This window comes from Oncorhynchus mykiss, chromosome 15 (genome assembly GCF_013265735.2).
Source record: "Oncorhynchus mykiss isolate Arlee chromosome 15, USDA_OmykA_1.1, whole genome shotgun sequence".
NCBI classification, from domain to species: Eukaryota; Metazoa; Chordata; class Actinopteri; order Salmoniformes; family Salmonidae; genus Oncorhynchus; species Oncorhynchus mykiss.
The window spans coordinates 60,344,454-60,363,707 of record NC_048579.1 but is presented as its reverse complement, the minus strand read 5'-3'; the positions used below and the strand labels follow the sequence as shown (position 1 = coordinate 60,363,707).

The 19,254-nt window shown below is 47.6% G+C and overlaps 1 protein-coding gene across 6 annotated transcripts in view; it reads left to right on the top strand.

The window, feature by feature from the left end:
* Nucleotides 1-19,254, top strand: part of LOC110490483 (membrane-associated guanylate kinase, WW and PDZ domain-containing protein 2) — a 278,882-nt gene that overhangs the window by 61,343 nt on the left and 198,285 nt on the right. For 5 of the 6 annotated variants that reach the window (XM_036944869.1, XM_036944868.1, XM_036944870.1 and 2 more), the window contains exon 2: nt 18,565-18,681. In XM_036944869.1, coding sequence (XP_036800764.1) covers nt 18,565-18,681 — 117 coding nt within the window. Of the gene's footprint in view, nt 1-15,249; nt 15,612-18,564; nt 18,682-19,254 lie in introns of those variants that run through there. The other variant, XM_036944871.1, reaches the window with a different exon arrangement.

Here is a 19,254-nt window from a genome sequence, read left to right as displayed (position 1 = left end):
ACACACAGATCCTCACACAGACCCTTTGATCTGTTGAAGCTCCCAATGAATACAGAAATACAGATAGATTTGTGGATAATACATTGTTGCTCTTTTCTTAACCCTGTTCAGAATGGAGAGGGAGGCAGAGAGACACAGAGAGGGGAGAAAGGAGTTTCTCAACTGAGGTTGGCCTGTGATTTATATATTTACATTCTTCTTGTAGTTGATGCCAAAGTCACACCAAAAGCATGTCCTCCTGGGCAGAGAGCTTGGAGATGAGGGCTCACTACCAGTGGTAGTTTCACTCTCTGCTCCTCGTGTCCATTTCACATGTATAGGGGCTACCAAGACATCAACAGCTTTACCCATAAACACCCATCTGTATTCCTGCCACTCCAGTAGAGCCCAATCATACGATTGACGTGCTACTTTTGATACAGTGGTCAGGTATAAATGTATCGGCAATTGCCGTGTCGCCGGTGTGCGCCGAGGCACAGTGGAAGGTAGCAAGCGCATGCAGACGAACAGCGGGGTCATTCGGTTCCAACAGCCGGCTTTATGACGGACACATTCCATTTCCTGCTCCAGCAGCACTATCAGCATGGAGCCTGTCTTGTTCCACCACCTAAAGTGGGGCCTCCCTGCCAGGAGACAAATGCATCGGAGAGGCCAATTTCTATGGCAATTTCTGCTAGCGAAGTCGGTCAGCACGGTGTAACCAGCAGGCACGACAGAACAGTCACCTGTGGGAGTACGGTTAACAGAAGAGAGAGAGAGAGAGAGAGCGGGATAGAGATAGATTGTGTGTTTGAGAGTGAACGTGAGAGAAATGTGTGTGTGTGTGTGTGTGTACGTCCGTGCCTCTTTGTGTATCTGCATGTGAGAGAGCGGTAAAACATGTGTAACAGAGAGGTGGAGAAACAGGTAGAGAGAAAGTGAGGTGGAGAAACAGGTAGAGAGAAAGAGAGGTGAAGAAACGGGTAGAGAGAAAGATACATGGAGAAACAGGTAGAGAGAGACAGATGGAGAAACAGGTAGAGAGCGAAAGAGAGGTGGAGAAACAGGTAGAGAGAAAGAGAGGTGGAGAAACCGGTAAAGAGAGAAAGAGGTGGAGAAACAGGTAGAGAGAAAGAGATGGAGAAACAGGTAGAGAGAAAGAGAGGTGGAGAAACAGGTAGTGAGGAAGAGAGGTGGAGAAACAGGTAGAGAGAAAGTGAGGTGGAGAAACAGGTAGAGGGAAAGGTGGAGAAACAGGCAAAGGGAAAGAGAGGTGGAGAAACAGGTAGTGAGAAAGAGAGGTGGAGAAACAGGTAGAGAGAAAGAGAGGTGGAGAAACAGGTAGAGAGAAAGAGAGGTGGAGAAACAGGTAGAGAGAAAGAGAGGTGGAGAAACAGGTAGTGAGAAAGAGAGGTGGAGAAACAGGTAGTTAGAAAGAGAGGTGGAGAAACAGGTAGAGGGACTGAGAGGTGGAGAAACAGGTAGAGGGACTGAGAGGTGGAGAAACAGGTAGATGGAAAGAGAGGTGGAGAAACAGGTAGTGAGAAAGAGGTGGAGAAACAGGTAGTGAGAAAGAGGTGGAGAAACAGGTAGAGGGAAAGAGGTGGAGAAACAGGTAGAGGGAAAGAGAGGTGGAGAAACAGGTAGAGGGAAAGAGGTGGAGAAACAGGTAGAGGGAAAGAGAGTTGGAGAAACAGGTAGAGGGAAAGAGGTGGAGAAACAGGTAGAGGGAAAGAGGTGGAGAAAAATGTATAGGGAAAGAGAGGTGGAGAAACAGGTAGAGGGAAAGAGGTGGAGAAACAGGTATAGGGAAAGAGGTGGAGAAACAGGTAGAGGGAAAGAGGTAGAGAAACAGGTATAGGGAAAGAGAGGTGGAGAAACAGGTAGAGGGAAAGAGGTGGAGAAACAGGTAGAGGGAAAGAGGTGGAGAAACAGGTAGTTAGAAAGAGAGGTGGAGAAACAGGTAGAGGGAAAGAGAGGTGGAGAAACAGGTAGAGGGAAAGAGGTAGAGAAACAGGTATAGGGAAAGAGAGGTGGAGAAACAGGTAGAGGGAAAGAGGTGGAGAAACAGGTATAGGGAAAGAGGTGGAGAAACAGGTATAGGGAAAGAGGTGGAGAAACAGGTATAGGGAAAGAGAGGTGGAGAAACAGGTAGAGGGAAAGAGGTGGAGAAACAGGTATAGGGAAAGAGGTGGAGAAACAGGTATAGCGAAAGAGAGGTGGAGAAACAGGTAGAGGGAAAGAGGTGGAGAAACAGGTATAGGGAAAGAGAGGTGGAGAAACAGGTAGAGGGAAAGAGGTGGAGAAACAGGTAGGCTTTTCAGGGGTTCAAACATAAAGATATAAAACTGTATTTTTTTGTGAAGAATCAACAACAAGTGGGACACAATCATGAAGTGGAACGACATTTATTGGATATTTCAAACTTTTTTAACAAATCAAAAACTGAAAAATTGGGCGTGCAAAATTATTCAGCCCCCTTAAGTTAATACTTTGTAGCGCCCCCTTTTGCTGCGATTACAGCTGTAAGTCGCTTAGGGTATGTCTCTATCAGTTTTGCACATCGAGAGACTGAATTTTTTTCCCATTCCTCCTTGCAAAACAGCTCAAGCTCAGTGAGGTTGGATGGAGAGCATTTGTGAACAGCAGTTTACAGTTCTTTCCACAGATTCTCGATTAGATTCAGGTCTGGACGTTGACTTGGCCATTCTAACACCTGGATATGTTTATTTTTGAACCATTCCATTTTAGATTTTGCTTTATGTTTTGGATCATTGTCTTGTTGGAAGACAAATCTCCGTCCCAGTCTCAGGTCTTTTGCAGACTCCATCAGGTTTCCTTCCAGAATGGTCCTGTATTTGGCTCCATCCATCTTCCCATCAATTTTAACCATCTTCCCTGTCCCTGCTGAAGAAAAGCAGGCCCAAACCATGATGCTGCCACCACCATGTTTGACAGTGGGGATGGTGTGTTCAGCTGTGTTGCTTTTACGCCAAACATAACGTTTTGCATTGTTGCCAAAAAGTTCAATTTTGGTTTCATCTGACCAGGGCACCTTCTTCCACATGTTTGGTGTGTCTCCCAGGTGCCTTGTGGCAAACTTTAAACAACACTTTTTATGGATATCTTTAAGAAATGGCTTTCTTCTTGCCACTCTTCCATAAAGGCCAGATTTGTGCAATATAGGACTGATTGTTGTCCTATGGACAGAGTCTCCCACCTCAGCTGTAGATCTCTGCAGTTCATCCAGAGTGATCATGGGCCTCTTGGCTGCATCTCTGATCAGTCTTCTCCTTGTATGAGCTGAAAGTTTAGAGGGACGGCCAGGTCTTGGTAGATTTGCAGTGGTCTGATACTCCTTCCATTTCAATATTATCGCTTGCACAGTGCTCCTTGGGATGTTTAAAGCTTGGGAAATATTTTTGTATCCAAATCCGGCTTTAAACTTCTTCACAACAGTATCTCGGACCTGCCTGGTGTGTTCCTTGTTCTTCATGATGCTCTCTGCGCTTTTAACGGACCTCTGAGACTATCACAGTGCAGGTGCATTTATACGGAGACTTGATTACACACAGGTGGATTGTATTTATCATCATTAGTCATTTAGGTCAACATTGGATCATTCAGAGATCCTCACTGAACTTCTGGAGAGAGTTTGCTGCACTGAAAGTAAAGGGGCTGAATAATTTTGCACGCCCAATTTTTCAGTTTTTTATTTGTTAAAAAGGTTTGAAATATTCAATAAATGTCGTTCCACTTCATGATCGTGTCCCACTTGTTGTTGATTCTTCACAAAAAAATACAGTTTTATATCTTTATGTTTGAAGCCTGAAATGTGGCAAAAGGTCGCAAAGTTCAATGGGGCCGAATACTTTCGCAAGGCACTGTATGTTCAGGTATCTCCAGAGATGTTCAGTCAAGTTCAAGTCTGGGCTCTGGCTGAGCCACTCAAGGACATTCAGAGACTTGTCCTGAAGCCTCTCCTGTGTTGTCTTGGCTGTGTGCTTAGGGTTGTTGTCCTGTTGGAAGGTGAATCTTCACCTCAGTCTGAGGTCCTGAGCTCTCTGGAGTAGATGTTCATCATGGATCTCTCTGTACTTTGCTCCATTCATCTTTCCCTCGATCCTGACTAGTCTCCCAGTCCCTGCCGCTGATAAACATCCCCACAGCATGATGCTGTCATCACCATGCTTCACCGTAGGGATGGTCCCAGGTTTCCTCCAGTTTGTCATTCTGGCCAAAGAGTACAATCTTGGTTTCAACAGATCAGATAATCTTGTTTCTCATGGTCTGAGTCCTTTAGGTACCTTTCGGCGAACTCCAAGGGGACTGTCATGTGCCTTTTATTGAGGAGTGGCTTTCGTCTGGCCACTCTACCTGAAAGGCCTGATTGGTGGAGTGATGCAGAGATGGTTGTCCTTCTGGAAGGTTCTCCCATCTCCACAGAAGAACTCTGGAGCTCTGTCAGAGTGACTATCAGGTTCTTGGTCACTTCCCTGATCAAGGCACTTCTCCCCCGATTGCTCAGTTTGGCCGCCAGCTCTTGGAAGAGTCTTGGTGGTTCCAAACTTCTTCCATTTAAGAATAACGCAGGCCACTGTGTTCTTGGGGAGCTTCAATTCTGCAGAAATATTTTGGTACCCTTCCCCAGATCTGTGCCTCAACACAATCTTGTTTCATAGCTCTACAGACAATTCCTTCGACCTCAAGGCTTGGTTTTTGCTCTGACATGCACTGTCAACTGTGGGACCTTATATAGACAGGTGTGTGCCTTTCCAAATCATGTCCAATCAATTGAATTTACCACAGATGGACTCCAATCAAGTTGTAGAAACATCTCAACGATGATCAATGAAAACAGGATGCACCTGAGCTCAATTTCAAGTGTCATAGCAATGGGTCTGAATACTTATGGAAATAAGGTATTTCAGTTTTCTTTATTTTATAAATTATATATTTTTGCAAAAGCTGTTTTCGCTCTGATTTTAGAATAAGGCTGTAAAGTGACAAAATGTGGTATAAGTCAAGGGGTCTGAATCATGTCCCCGTTTTGCATGTTATTTTTGCATTAATATGTGTCACATATCAGCTCTTTGGTCACAGATAAAATGATGTCAAATCATGTTATATCTACCCTAGCTAGGAAGCTAGCAGTCATCATCATGAATCAAGTCGACAATCTACTGGCAAATCCTTTTCAAACCTTATGAAGAGAAATTATAGATAAAACGAATCGGTGCTCATCGGCCATTGGACATAAGCATTACACAACAAGTTGGAAATTCGCAAATTCAACAATGAGTGGTTTGGAAGGATTCAGTGGCTAACTGGAGGCATTGCAAAGCAAGTGGAGTGGGTGTGTGATCCAAGTCTGGGTTGAAGCTTAGAAGGCATAAACATTCAGCATTGGCCATGCTGTCAATCCAGCATGACTTTTGATGCGTTCAAAACAACTGGAAACTCTGAATTAGGAAATCTCAGACTTCAGTGAATTCAAGACAACTGGGAACTCTGAATTAGGAAATCTCAGACTTCAGTGAATTCAAGACAACTGGGAACTCTGAAATGTTTTTGCTCAGACTGGGAAAATAAGTTTTGAACGGTCATCCAACTCAGAATTCCAAGTCGGGAGCTCAGCAACTCTAGAGCTCCTACCTGAAGATCACTGACGTCATGATTCGACCTTGTTTATTTCCGAGTTCTCAGTTGTCTTGAAAGCATCATAAATCCAGACAAAGTATGCTGCTGCATACATCATTTAATATGCCAAGGACATATGTATACTGTAGCTAAGAAAGTAAAACTAAATGTAGTAAGCTGTTAGTAGCCCATGTGCCTCACCCTAAAAATGTGGTCCCTTTTCCCCTCATAATTTAGCCTACTGTTCTGACTTGGTGATGCACATGTAGCTTGTTTTAGTGAAATGTCATCATCGGAAAAGCTTTCATTTTCTGCTTATATGCCCCCTTTTCCTACGGTTCTGACTTGGTGTACAGGGAGAATACTGTAAGAACGGCCCATGTTCTGAATTCTGTCGCTGTACATTTCAAAAGTGCTGAACAAATAGTTATATCGACTACGTCCGTGCTAGCTCACTCATTGGGGCGGCAGGGTAGCCTAGTGGTTAGAGTGGTTAGAGTGTTGGGCTAGTAACCGAAAGGTTGCAAGTTCAAATCCCCGAGCTGACAAGGTACAAATCTGTCGTTCTGCCCCTAAACAGGCAGTTAACCCACTGTTCCTAGGCCGTCATTGAAAATAAGAATTTGTTCTTAACTGACTTGCCTAGTTAAATAAAGGTAAAATTAAAATGTCTTAATCGAAATGACGGATTGCCTCATACACTCGTCGTCCGCCAATGCTATCGTTTGTACATTTCAATTGTCAGTAGAAACCACATTTGTTTAAGCAAGTCAGCCGTATCAGCTATGTTTTTCTAAAGGCTCAGCTGACAGCCAGATGTAGCAGTGGTAAGGTGTTGGGACTGCTGTTGGGACTCTGCTGTTGGGACAGCTTTATGTAGGCCCTAACAGTTTGTGGGCACCACCTGTCTCCGTTATAGTGCAATTAATGTATTGTTTAGTGTTGTATAGTGGGCTTTGCTGACATGCATCAAAACACATTTTGGGGGGTTTTCCCAACCAAGATTTACATGTTAAAATCGCCACTGGTATCAACCCACATAAAGTGTTGATGTCATGTTGTTGACAGTGTGCTCTTTAGACAGCTAAATGAGTGTGCCTGGTGGAACTGCTGTGGTTTCAGACGACCGCAGCCCTCTAATTACAGGCTAATTATATAAACAGCTGTCTGCTAACACCCCTCTCTTTATAACACAAAGAAACACACACACACACACACACACACACACACACACACACACACACACACACACACACACACACACACACACACACACACACACACACACACACACACACACACAAAGAGCAGTCATTACTGCACAGTGTATGTGTGTTCTTGCTGCCCTGGGGTGTGTGTGGTGATATCCAGTGCATCATACACATTGACAGCAGACTGAATGGTGTTGTTGAGAACAGAAGCTGTTCAGGCTGCGTGAGGAGCAGGGTGCTTGGCATATGGCACTGACATCTTTATGGTAGCCTTCTCCCGTCTCACTGACAAGCCATACAAATTATCTATGCACCAATGTGTAGACCCACCTTTCTTCTGCTGTGTGTGTATGAATGCATGTTTGTGCGCACGTGTGTGAATGAGAGAGAGAGAGATTGTATTTTGTATGATTGAGCTTTAGTATGCACACCATAGAGGGCCTTGTTCATTTCCCAGTGATTTTAAGAGAAGTACTGCCTCATCAAGGCTCTCTATAGAAACCTGTATCTGTTATTCACCATGACTTTTTATGGCCTTTGTGTTCAGCATTACATTTAATAGATGCCAGGATGAAACAGTGCCTGCAGTGATCTCTGCAGGATTCAGTCAGTGCTACTTTGGAGGACTATTGAGTGGTTTCACCTGAGCTGAACACAACAGGCTGGTATATAGTCAGCGCTAGGATAGGCTACTAGGATAGGCTACTAGGATAGGCTACGCTAGCCCTGGTAAAAAGGCACCTCTCTAGGCACCTCACCTCGCTAGGCTAGTCTAAATGATGTAACATACGAGGCACCTCTCTGAGCTCACAACTCCCAGAGGGGAACAGCTGTCTCCTTCCTCACTTTTAGACTCCACAGCCTGTTCCCTCTCCAGGGGCTTCCATGACACCTGCTTACCGCAGGCTCAGACTCCATACTTTACTCTGCTGTGGCAGGAGAACAGTTGTTTCCCACATATATTGGTTTCTAGAGGCGTTCAACATAGATTGGTCAACTGAAGGCGGCTGGCGACCTTTTCTATCTGAGTCTAAAACACTACTGCCTCTAGATAGCTTACAGAGAAATGAATAGCCTGAGTGGTTTCTGTCAAGGTCAAACTTAAGTGCTGTATGTAGATAAGCCTATAGGTTCACTTGCACATATTGTAATGTTTATGCATGTTCTGTATTTCTCTGATACTGTGGACAGTGTGTGTCTGCCTTTGCTTCAGCATGTTTATTTGCATGTATTTGTCCAGGTTGTCTCTCTGCTACAGTACTACTGCTGCTGCTGCTGTTACCTCAGTACTACTGCTGCTGCTGCTGCCTCAGTACCACTGCTGTGTTACCTCAGTACTACTGCTACTGCTGTTACCTCAGTACTACTGCTGTGTTACCTCAGTACTACTGCTACTGCTGTTACCGAGGTACTACTGCTGTGTTACCGAGGTACTACTGCTACTGCTGTTACCTCAGTACTACTGCCGCTGCTGTTACCTCAGTACTACTGCTGCTGTGTTACCTCAATACTACTGCTGCTGCTGTTACCTGAGTACTACTGCTGTGTTACCTCAGTACTACTGCTGTGTTACCTCAGTACTACTGCTGCTGTGTTACCTCAATACTACTGCTGTGTTACCTCAGTACTACTGCTGTGTTACCACAGTACTACTGCTGCTGCTGTTACCTCAGTACTACTGCCGCTGCTGTTACCTCAGTACTACTGCTGCTGTGTTACCTCAATACTACTGCTGCTGCTGTTACCTGAGTACTACTGCTGTGTTACCTCAGTACTACTGCTGTGTTACCTCAGTACTACTGCTGCTGTGTTACCTCAATACTACTGCTGTGTTACCTCAGTACTACTGCTGTGTTACCTCAGTTCTGCTGCTAATGTTACCTCAGTACCTCTGCTAATGTGTTACTTCAGTACCGCTGCTGCTGCAGTTACCCCAGTACTACTGCTGCTGCTGTTACCCCAGTACTACTGCTGCTGCTGTTACCTCAGCACCACTGCTGCTGCTGTTACCCCAGTACTACTACTGCTGCTGTTACCTCAGTACCACTGCTACTGCTGTTACCTCAGTACTACTGCTGCTGCTGTTACCTCAGTACTACTGCTGCTGCTGTTACTGCAGTACTACTACTGCTGCTGTGTTACCTCAGTACTACTGCTGTATTACCTCAGTACTACTGCTGCTGCTGTTACCTCAGTACTACTGCTGCTGTTACCTCAGTGCTACTGCTGTGTTACCTCAGTACTACTGCTGCTGTGGAACCTCAGTACTACTGCTGCTGCTGTTACCTCAGTACTACTGCTGTGTTACCTCAGTACTACAGCTGCTGCTGTTACCTCAGTACTACTGCTGTGTTACCTCAGTACTACTGCTGCTGTGGAACCTCAGTACTACTGCTGTGTTACCTCAGTACTACTGCTGCTGTGGAACCTCAGTACTACTGCTGCTGCTGTTACCTCAGTACTACTGCTGTGTTACCTCAGTACTACTGCTGCTGCTGTTACCACAGTACTACTGCTGCTGCTGTTACCGCAGTACTACTGCTGCTGCTGTTACCTCAGTACTACTGCTGTGTTGCCTCAGTACTACTGCTGCTGCTGTTACCTCAGTACTACTGCTGCTGCTGTTACCTCAGTACTAGTGCTGTGTTGCCTCAGTACTACTGCTGCTGTGTCACCTCAGTACCACTGCTGCTGTGTTACCTCAGTACCACTGCTGCTGTGTTACCTCAGTACCACTGCTGCTGTATTACATTAGTGCTGCTGCTGCTGTGTTACCTCAGTACTATTGCTGCTGTTACCTCAGTACCGCTGCTGCAGCTGTTACCTCAGTACTGCTGCAGCTGTTACCTCAGTACTGCTGCTGCTGTGTTACCTCAGTACTGCTCCTGCTGCTGTTACCTCAGTACTGCTGCTGCTCTTTTACCTCAGTTCCGCTGCTGCTGTTACCTCAGTACTGCTGCTGCTGTTACCTCAGTACCGCTGCTGCTGTTACCTTAGTACCGCTGCTGCTGTGTTACCTCAGTACCGCTGCTGCTGTGTTACCTCAGTTCCGCTGCTGCTGTTTTACCTCAGTTCCGCTGCTGCTGTTACCTCAGTACTACTGCTGCTGTGTTACCTCAGTTCTGCTGCTGCTGCTGTTACCTCAGTACTGCTGCTGCTGTGTTACCTCTGTACTGCTGCTGCTGTGTTACCTCAGTTCCGCTGCAGCTGTGTTACCTCAGTACAGCTGCTGCTGTGTTACCTCAGTACCGCTGCTGCTGTGTTACCTCAGTTCCGCTGCTGCTGTGTTACCTCAGTACTCCTGCTGCTGTGTTACCTCAGTTCCGCTGCTGCTGTTTTACCTCAGTTCCGCTGCTGCTGTTACCTCAGTACTACTGCTGCTGTGTTACCTCAGTTCTGCTGCTGCTGCTGTTACCTCAGTACTGCTGCTGCTGTGTTACCTCTGTACTGCTGCTGCTGTGTTACCTCAGTTCCGCTGCAGCTGTGTTACCTCAGTACCGCTGCTGCTGTGTTACCTCAGTTCCGCTGCTGCTGTGTTACCTCAGTACTCCTGCTGCTGTGTTACCTCAGTTCCGCTGCTGCTGTGTTACCTCAGTACTCCTGCTGCTGTGTTACCTCAGTTCTGCTACTGCTGCTGTTACCTCAGTACCGCTGCTGTGTTCCCTCAGTACTCCTGCTGCTGTGTTACCTCAGTTCCGCTACTGCTGCTGTTACCTCAGTACCGCTGCTGTGTTACCTCAGTACTACTGCTGTATTACCTCAGTACTACTGCTGCTGCTGTTACCTCAGTACTACTGCTGCTGTTACCTCAGTGCTACTGCTGTGTTACCTCAGTACTACTGCTGCTGTGGAACCTCAGTACTACTGCTGCTGCTGTTACCTCAGTACTACTGCTGTGTTACCTCAGTACTACAGCTGCTGCTGTTACCTCAGTACTACTGCTGTGTTACCTCAGTACTACTGCTGCTGTGGAACCTCAGTACTACTGCTGTGTTACCTCAGTACTACTGCTGCTGTGGAACCTCAGTACTACTGCTGCTGCTGTTACCTCAGTACTACTGCTGTGTTACCTCAGTACTACTGCTGCTGCTGTTACCACAGTACTACTGCTGCTGCTGTTACCGCAGTACTACTGCTGCTGCTGTTACCTCAGTACTACTGCTGTGTTGCCTCAGTACTACTGCTGCTGCTGTTACCTCAGTACTACTGCTGCTGCTGTTACCTCAGTACTAGTGCTGTGTTGCCTCAGTACTACTGCTGCTGTGTCACCTCAGTACCACTGCTGCTGTGTTACCTCAGTACCACTGCTGCTGTGTTACCTCAGTACCACTGCTGCTGTATTACATTAGTGCTGCTGCTGCTGTGTTACCTCAGTACTATTGCTGCTGTTACCTCAGTACCGCTGCTGCAGCTGTTACCTCAGTACTGCTGCAGCTGTTACCTCAGTACTGCTGCTGCTGTGTTACCTCAGTACTGCTCCTGCTGCTGTTACCTCAGTACTGCTGCTGCTCTTTTACCTCAGTTCCGCTGCTGCTGTTACCTCAGTACTGCTGCTGCTGTTACCTCAGTACCGCTGCTGCTGTTACCTTAGTACCGCTGCTGCTGTGTTACCTCAGTACCGCTGCTGCTGTGTTACCTCAGTTCCGCTGCTGCTGTTTTACCTCAGTTCCGCTGCTGCTGTTACCTCAGTACTACTGCTGCTGTGTTACCTCAGTTCTGCTGCTGCTGCTGTTACCTCAGTACTGCTGCTGCTGTGTTACCTCTGTACTGCTGCTGCTGTGTTACCTCAGTTCCGCTGCAGCTGTGTTACCTCAGTACAGCTGCTGCTGTGTTACCTCAGTACCGCTGCTGCTGTGTTACCTCAGTTCCGCTGCTGCTGTGTTACCTCAGTACTCCTGCTGCTGTGTTACCTCAGTTCCGCTGCTGCTGTTTTACCTCAGTTCCGCTGCTGCTGTTACCTCAGTACTACTGCTGCTGTGTTACCTCAGTTCTGCTGCTGCTGCTGTTACCTCAGTACTGCTGCTGCTGTGTTACCTCTGTACTGCTGCTGCTGTGTTACCTCAGTTCCGCTGCAGCTGTGTTACCTCAGTACCGCTGCTGCTGTGTTACCTCAGTTCCGCTGCTGCTGTGTTACCTCAGTACTCCTGCTGCTGTGTTACCTCAGTTCCGCTGCTGCTGTGTTACCTCAGTACTCCTGCTGCTGTGTTACCTCAGTTCTGCTACTGCTGCTGTTACCTCAGTACCGCTGCTGTGTTCCCTCAGTACTCCTGCTGCTGTGTTACCTCAGTTCCGCTACTGCTGCTGTTACCTCAGTACCGCTGCTGTGTTACCTCAGTACTCCTGCTGCTGTGTTACCTCAGTTCCGCTACTGCTGCTGTTACCTCAGTACCGCTGCTGTGTTCCCTCAGTACCGCTGCTGCTGTTACCTTAGTACCGCTGCTGTGTTACCTCAGTACCGCTGCTGTGTTCCCTCAGTACCACTGCTGCTGTTACCTTAGTACCACTGCTGCTGTTACCTTAGTACCGCTGCTGCTGTTACCTCAGTACCGCTGCTGTGTTCCCTCAGTACCACTGCTGCTGTTACCTTAGTACCGCTGCTGCTGTGTTACCTCAGTACCGCTGCTGTGTTCCCTCAGTACCACTGCTGCTGTTACCTCAGTTCCGCTGCTGCTGTGTTACCTCAGTACCGCTGCTGCTGTGTTACCTCAGTTCCGCTGCTGCTGTGTTACCTCAGTACTCCTGCTGCTGTGTTACCTCAGTTCTGCTACTGCTGTGTTCCCTCAGTACCACTGCTGCTGTTACCTTAGTACCGCTGCTGCTGTTACCTCAGTACCGCTGCTGTGTTCCCTCAGTACCACTGCTGCTGTTACCTTAGTACCGCTGCTGCTGTTACCTCAGTACCGCTGCTGCTGTTACCTCAGTACCGCTTCTGCTGTTACCTCAGTACCGCTGCTGCTGTTACCTCAGTTCCGCTGCTGCTGTTACCTCAGTAGCTCTGCTGCTGTGTTTCGTCAGTACTGCTGCTGCTGCTGTTGCCTCAGTACTGCTGCTGTGTTCCCTCAGTTCTGCTGCTGTGTTCCCTCAGTACCGCTGCTGCTGTTTCCTCAGTGCTGCTGCTGCTACTGTTACCTCAGTACTACTGCTGCTGTATTACCTCAGTACTACTGCTGCTGTGTTACCTCAGCACCAATAATGCTGTGTTACCTCAGTACTAATGCTGCTGCTGTTACCTCAGTACTAATGCTGCTGCTGTTACCTCAGTACTAAAGCTGCTGCTGTGTTACCTCAGTACTAATGCTGCTGCTGTTACCTCAGTACAATTGCTGTTGTGTTACTTTAGTACTGCAGCTGTTGTTAACTCAGTACTATTGCTGCTGTGTTACTTTAGTACTGCTGCTGTTGTTACTAATGCTGCTGCTGTTACCTCAGTACTAATGCTGCTGTGTTACCTCAGTACTATTGTTGCTGTGTTACTTTAGTACTGCTGCTGTTGTGTTACTTCAGTACTAATGCTGCTGCTGTTACCTCAGTACTAATGCTGCTGCTGTTACCTCAGTACTAATGCTGCTGCTGTTACCTCAGTACAATTGCTGTTGTGTTACTTCAGTACTGCTGCTGTTGTTACCTCAGTACTATTGCTGATGTGTTACTTTAGTTCTGCTGCTGTTGTTACCTCAGTACTAATGCTGCTGCTGTTACCTCAGTACTAATGCTGCTGTGTTACCTCAGTACTATTGCTGCTGTGTTACTTTAGTACTGTTGCTGTTGTGTTACTTCAGTACTGCTGCTGTGTTTCCTCAGTACTAATGCTGCTGCTGTTACCTCAGTACTAATGCTGCTGCTGTTACCTCAGTACTACTGCTGCTGTATTACCGCAGTACCAATGATGCTGTGTTACCTCAGTACTACTGTTGCTGTGTTACTTTAGTACTGCTGCTGTTGTGTTACCTCAGTACCAATGATGCTGCTGTTACCTCAGTACTAATGCTGCTGTGTTACCTCAGTACTAATGCTGCTGTGTTACCTCAGTACTACTGCTGCTGCTGTTACCGCAGTACTAATGCTGCTGCTGTTACCTCAGTACTACTGCTGCTGTGTTACTTTAGTACTGCTGCTGTTGTGTTACTTCAGTACTGCTGCTGTTGTTACCTTTGTACCACAGCAACACTGACTGTCACTCTCTGTCCATATCTCTCGTCCTCCCCTTGTCCTCTCTTCCCCCATCCCCCCATCCTCCTCACTTGTCAGGCGTGTCATGATAGCCCAGAGTGAGAGGGAAGAGTACTGGCCTCATCCCACTGGGGAGAGATACTCCACACTGATCTCATCACTAGAGGACTGAACGCTGTAGTGACCTCCTCATACACCGCATTGATTCACACACAGACACTCACACACGCTCTCTCTCTCACACACACACACACACACACACACACACACACACACACACACACACACACACACACACACACACACACACACACCTGCTTTTGTAGTGCTCCTAACTGAGGACCTACTTTACCATCCTCCTCCAGGAAGTGGGTTATATGAAGGTCACACACTCAACAGCCCAACATGTAGAGGTGAAGTTTATAGGATGCAGACTCTTCAGTCCTTAAGAGTCCTTACACAGTCCTCCAGTCCTCAAGGGTCAGCCTTGGTATCTTGTCCCCATTCAAGATTCCATCAGGAATCACACTGAAAGAAGATCATATCTGTGTGCTGCTCATAGTAAGGAATGCTGTTTTAATGTTAGGTGAATGTTCAGTGACATTGGAAGTGAATCCACCTGCCCTCCATGTCTATCTACTGAAGAACGTGCCAGATTATTTTCCTTATCTGGTGTGTGTGTGAGTGTGCGTTTGTGTGTGTGTGAGAGAGAGAAAAAGTGGCGGATAGAGCTAGGGAGAGAGTTAGAAAGAGGGAGATTGGACAAATGAGGCAGAGAGCTGCCAAAAGTTCAGAGAAAGTGCTGACACCAGTGTTCTGCTTGTTTGTCCCATCATGCAACAGCGCAGTGTAAATACACAGTAATTACTGGCCACAGCTCATATGTTTTTTATTCAATCAGATGACAGCTGTTGGCACCATCACATTTAGCCCATGTTGTGGGTCAGACAGCTTTTTTTTTTTTCATGTGTCACAAGCAATGACGCAGGGTCACAGGCGGGTCACGTGGTGACAGTGAGGGGCATCTGCTCTGGGAGGAGGGCAGAAGGCTGACATTATTATTCACTGGGCTGTCAAAGTACAGAGCACCCAGGATTGCATGGGGGAAAAATATTCTGCCCTGCGCTACCGACAGCCACAGACAGGGGGAGCCAGTGGACTTTAGAATCCCACAGACTATTGGAAAGAGGGATCTCATTGTGATAGGTCCACACCGCCGGAGCCTGCTTCCTTTGTTGCCTCTCAACTGACGCACCCCCCCTTCCCTCTCTCCTCTCTCACTCACACACACACACACTCTCTCTTTCTCTCTCTCTCGTTCTTTCTCCTGCCTCATCTCCCCTTCCTCTCCCATCCGTGGATGAAATGAACAGCACCAGGAGAGGTGGTGTGGATCAGACAGACAGACACAGTGAGTGGGACTGAGGACAGGGGTTTCTTCACTGCTGTACTGACTGTGAGCCTGGAAGAGGCTGCTGCTGGCTGGGCTCTTTGTGGAGATATACGTACCTGTGGAGAACGGACACTGACACAGCTGGCTGCCAATAACACTCAACTGTGAGAGCCGTCGTGCAAGAGGTTAATTTTACTGTGTGTCGCCGGTGAATTTAGGTATGTGTGTCGGGGGGGGTGGTATTGTGTGTGCGGGTGTGTGTGTGTGTGTGTGTGTGTGCATTGAATGATGTATGTATCAGTCTGTTTTTTACTGTGTGGATTAACATGGCATAGCTTCTTTTCTCATGGTGATGTCAATTGGCTGGTTGGGTTGTTTTGTTTCCTTGGCGGAACAGGATTTTATTTCTGACATAGTCTTTGATTATAAATTCATGTTTAGGCTATACATTCGTACAATGTTTTTGCGGTGCGAGAGAGAGGGAGAAAGGAGAACGCGGTAGATAAAACATTCCTACGACGTTGTCGACAGATAAACTTGTTCTTCAAAAGTAGGTTATTCATGAATTCCTCTGACTTCTCGACGCTCGTTATAAAACGCTCTCTGGCTGACAGATTGAGATTGCGTTGTGTCTGTCAGTGCGCATGCTCTCCAACAGACGGAACGCTTGAATGTCGTTGCCTTTTGGTCTGAAAGATGAGATAGAGGACCTAAGCATTGCCAGGCGTTGGGCCAAATCACTGTCTTTTAGTGTCTGCTGAAGGTTAGGGGCACATTTCTCTCTGGTTCCCTCCTAGAATTATTGATGGAAATGACGAGTCTGTTCAGTCATCCTGTTTCAGTGGGAATTCCATTGGTCTGAGCCATGGTTGGCTTAATATGTAGTATATTTCAAGAGGATATTGAAGGCACATGAGGCCGTTGAGGGTAGGACGGTTCATAATAACATCTGGAATGGAGCGAGTGGAATGGCATCAAACACATGGAAATACTCCACTCCAGCCATTATCACAAGCCTGTCCTCCCAAATTAAGCTGCCACCAATCTCCTGTGGTTGCAGGCTGTGTGTGTGGAGTGGGTGTATGTCAACACTGTATGTGGTGTAGGTGGGATTGTGTGATGGTACAAGAGTGGAATATATGGGATCAGACAGACAGGCAGAACGAGACAGGCAGAACGAGACAGGCAGAACGAGACAGGCAGACAGATATGCAAACAGATAGGCAGACAGATAGGCAGACAGATAGGCAGACAGACAGACAGGCAGGCAGATATACAGGCAGACAGATAGACAGACAGGCAGATATACAGGCAGACAGATAGACAGACAGGCAGACAGGCAGACAGGCAGGCAGGCAGACAGACAGACAGACAGACAGGCAGACAGACAGGCAGACAGACAGACAGACAGACAGACAGACAGGCAGGCAGGCAGGCAGACAGACAGACAGACAGACAGACAGACAGACAGACAGACAGACAGACAGACAGGCAGGCAGGCAGGCAGGCAGGCAGGCAGGCAGGCAGGCAGGCAGGCAGGCAGGCAGGCAGGCAGGCAGGCAGGCAGGCAGGCAGGCAGGCAGGCAGGCAGGCAGGCAGGCAGGCAGGCAGGCAGGCAGGCAGGCAGACAGACAGACAGACAGACAGACAGACAGACAGACAGACAGACAGACAGACAGACAGACAGACAGACAGACAGACAGACAGACAGACAGACAGACAGACAGACAGACAGACAGACAGACAGACAGACAGACAGACAGACAGACAGACAGACAGACAGACAGACAGACAGACAGACAGACAGACAGACAGACAGACAGACAGACAGACAGACAGACAGACAGACAGACAGACAGACAGACAGACAGACAGACAGACAGACAGACAGACAGACAGACAGACAGACAGACAGACAGACAGACAGACAGACAGACAGACAGACAGACAGACAGACAGACAGACAGACAGACAGACAGACAGACAGACAGACAGACAGACAGACAGACAGACAGACAGACAGACAGACAGACAGACAGACAGACAGACAGACAGACAGACAGACAGACAGACAGACAGACAGACAGACAGACAGACAGACAGACAGACAGACAGACAGACAGACAGACAGACAGACAGACAGACAGACAGACAGACAGACAGACAGACAGACAGACAGACAGACAGACAGACAGACAGACAGACAGACAGACAGACAGACAGACAGACAGACAGACAGACAGACAGACAGACAGACAGACAGACAGACAGACAGACAGACAGACAGACAGACAGACAGACAGACAGACAGACAGACAGACAGACAGACAGACAGACAGACAGACAGACAGACAGACAGACAGACAGACAGACAGACAGACAGACAGACAGACAGACAGACAGACAGACAGACAGACAGACAGACAGACAGACAGAGTGAGTGAGTGAGTGGTAGTAGTACAAATGTGGAGTATCGGTGAGACTTGTGTTCATTCCAGCCCTCTCGCTCACTCTCTCTCTCTCTTTTTCTCTTTCACTCTCTCTCCCTGGAGCTTTGCCGTTACCTCCCTCTCTCCTTCCGCTTCGACCCCTCCCTCATTCCCTCCCTCCATCCTGCTGAGGAGGCAAATGTAGAGTGGGCAAGCTTTATCCCATTCATAATGGCGATGGGGGTAGGAGTGGAAAAGGAGGGAGGGGGAGAGAAAGACCCCCCCAGAGACCTCATCACGTATTTATGTCTAGATGTGTAGACATTTCTCTCAACACATGTTTGCCTCATTCACCAATTAACACCCTCACTCCCAATCCAACGGCTGTGTTGACAGATGTTGAACCGATAAAGACGTGCTTCTATATCTGCATTGCTTGCTCTCTGGGGGTTTAGGCTGGGTTTCTGTATAAGTACTTTGTGACAACTGCTGATGTAAAAAGGGCTTTATAAATAAATGTGATTGATTGATTGATTGATAGAGCTCACACTGGTTCATGCTTTGGTGTTTGTTTGCATATTATGCAAATATTGTCCATTGTGACATCATGGGTTTGACTGTTGAGTTTTTCCAGACCACAGGAAAAACGTACTGCTGGTCACGTGATCAGGACAAACTCCTGGCCCTGACCATGACACCTGCTCTTAGGCCTTACCGAGTTGTTATTGGTCTTTTCCTCCAGGGGGCGTCATAGACAAGGACCTGCGTCACTACCTCAACCTGCGCTTCCAGAAGGCCTCAGTGGACCACGAGCTCCAGCAGATCATTAGAGACAACCTCTACCTCCGCACCATACCCTGTGAGTAACCCCCCCTGACCCAGTCCCCAATCTCTTACCTGGTGTCCCTCCCGCAATCTCACAGGGAGATATTCTTCATCCACCCCAGCCTACCTGTCCAATAACACACGGAATCGTCTATGTTTCCTGGCCATGCCACCTGGAAAAACCAGCTGTGAGATATCCACAGATCTGGTTCAAATCTCACTTTCCAAACATGGGAATACGTCCAATAGATACACAACCAGTAGATTCCTTCCAATCCTTAAAATACATTGGCATTTGACTCTTCTGTCTTCATTCCCTGCCTGCGCTTCTTCTCCAGCAGCTGCTGACACTCTGTTGGTCTGACTGGGTTCAGTAATGGATGATCTAGCTTCATGATTTGGCTGGAGGGATGAACCTGGCCTCCTGCAGCCGCCTGTCTCAGCGGAGGGTGGTCTCAGATTGAACCTTGGCAGCGCCATTCTGTAATCAGCACCTGAATCTCAGCAGGCAGGCGGGCACCATGGTTAAGGCCTATTTATTGTAAAACCATGCCAGTTTTCGTCAACTGAGCTGGGAGACTATCTAGCTAGCCCTCCAGCACTGCAT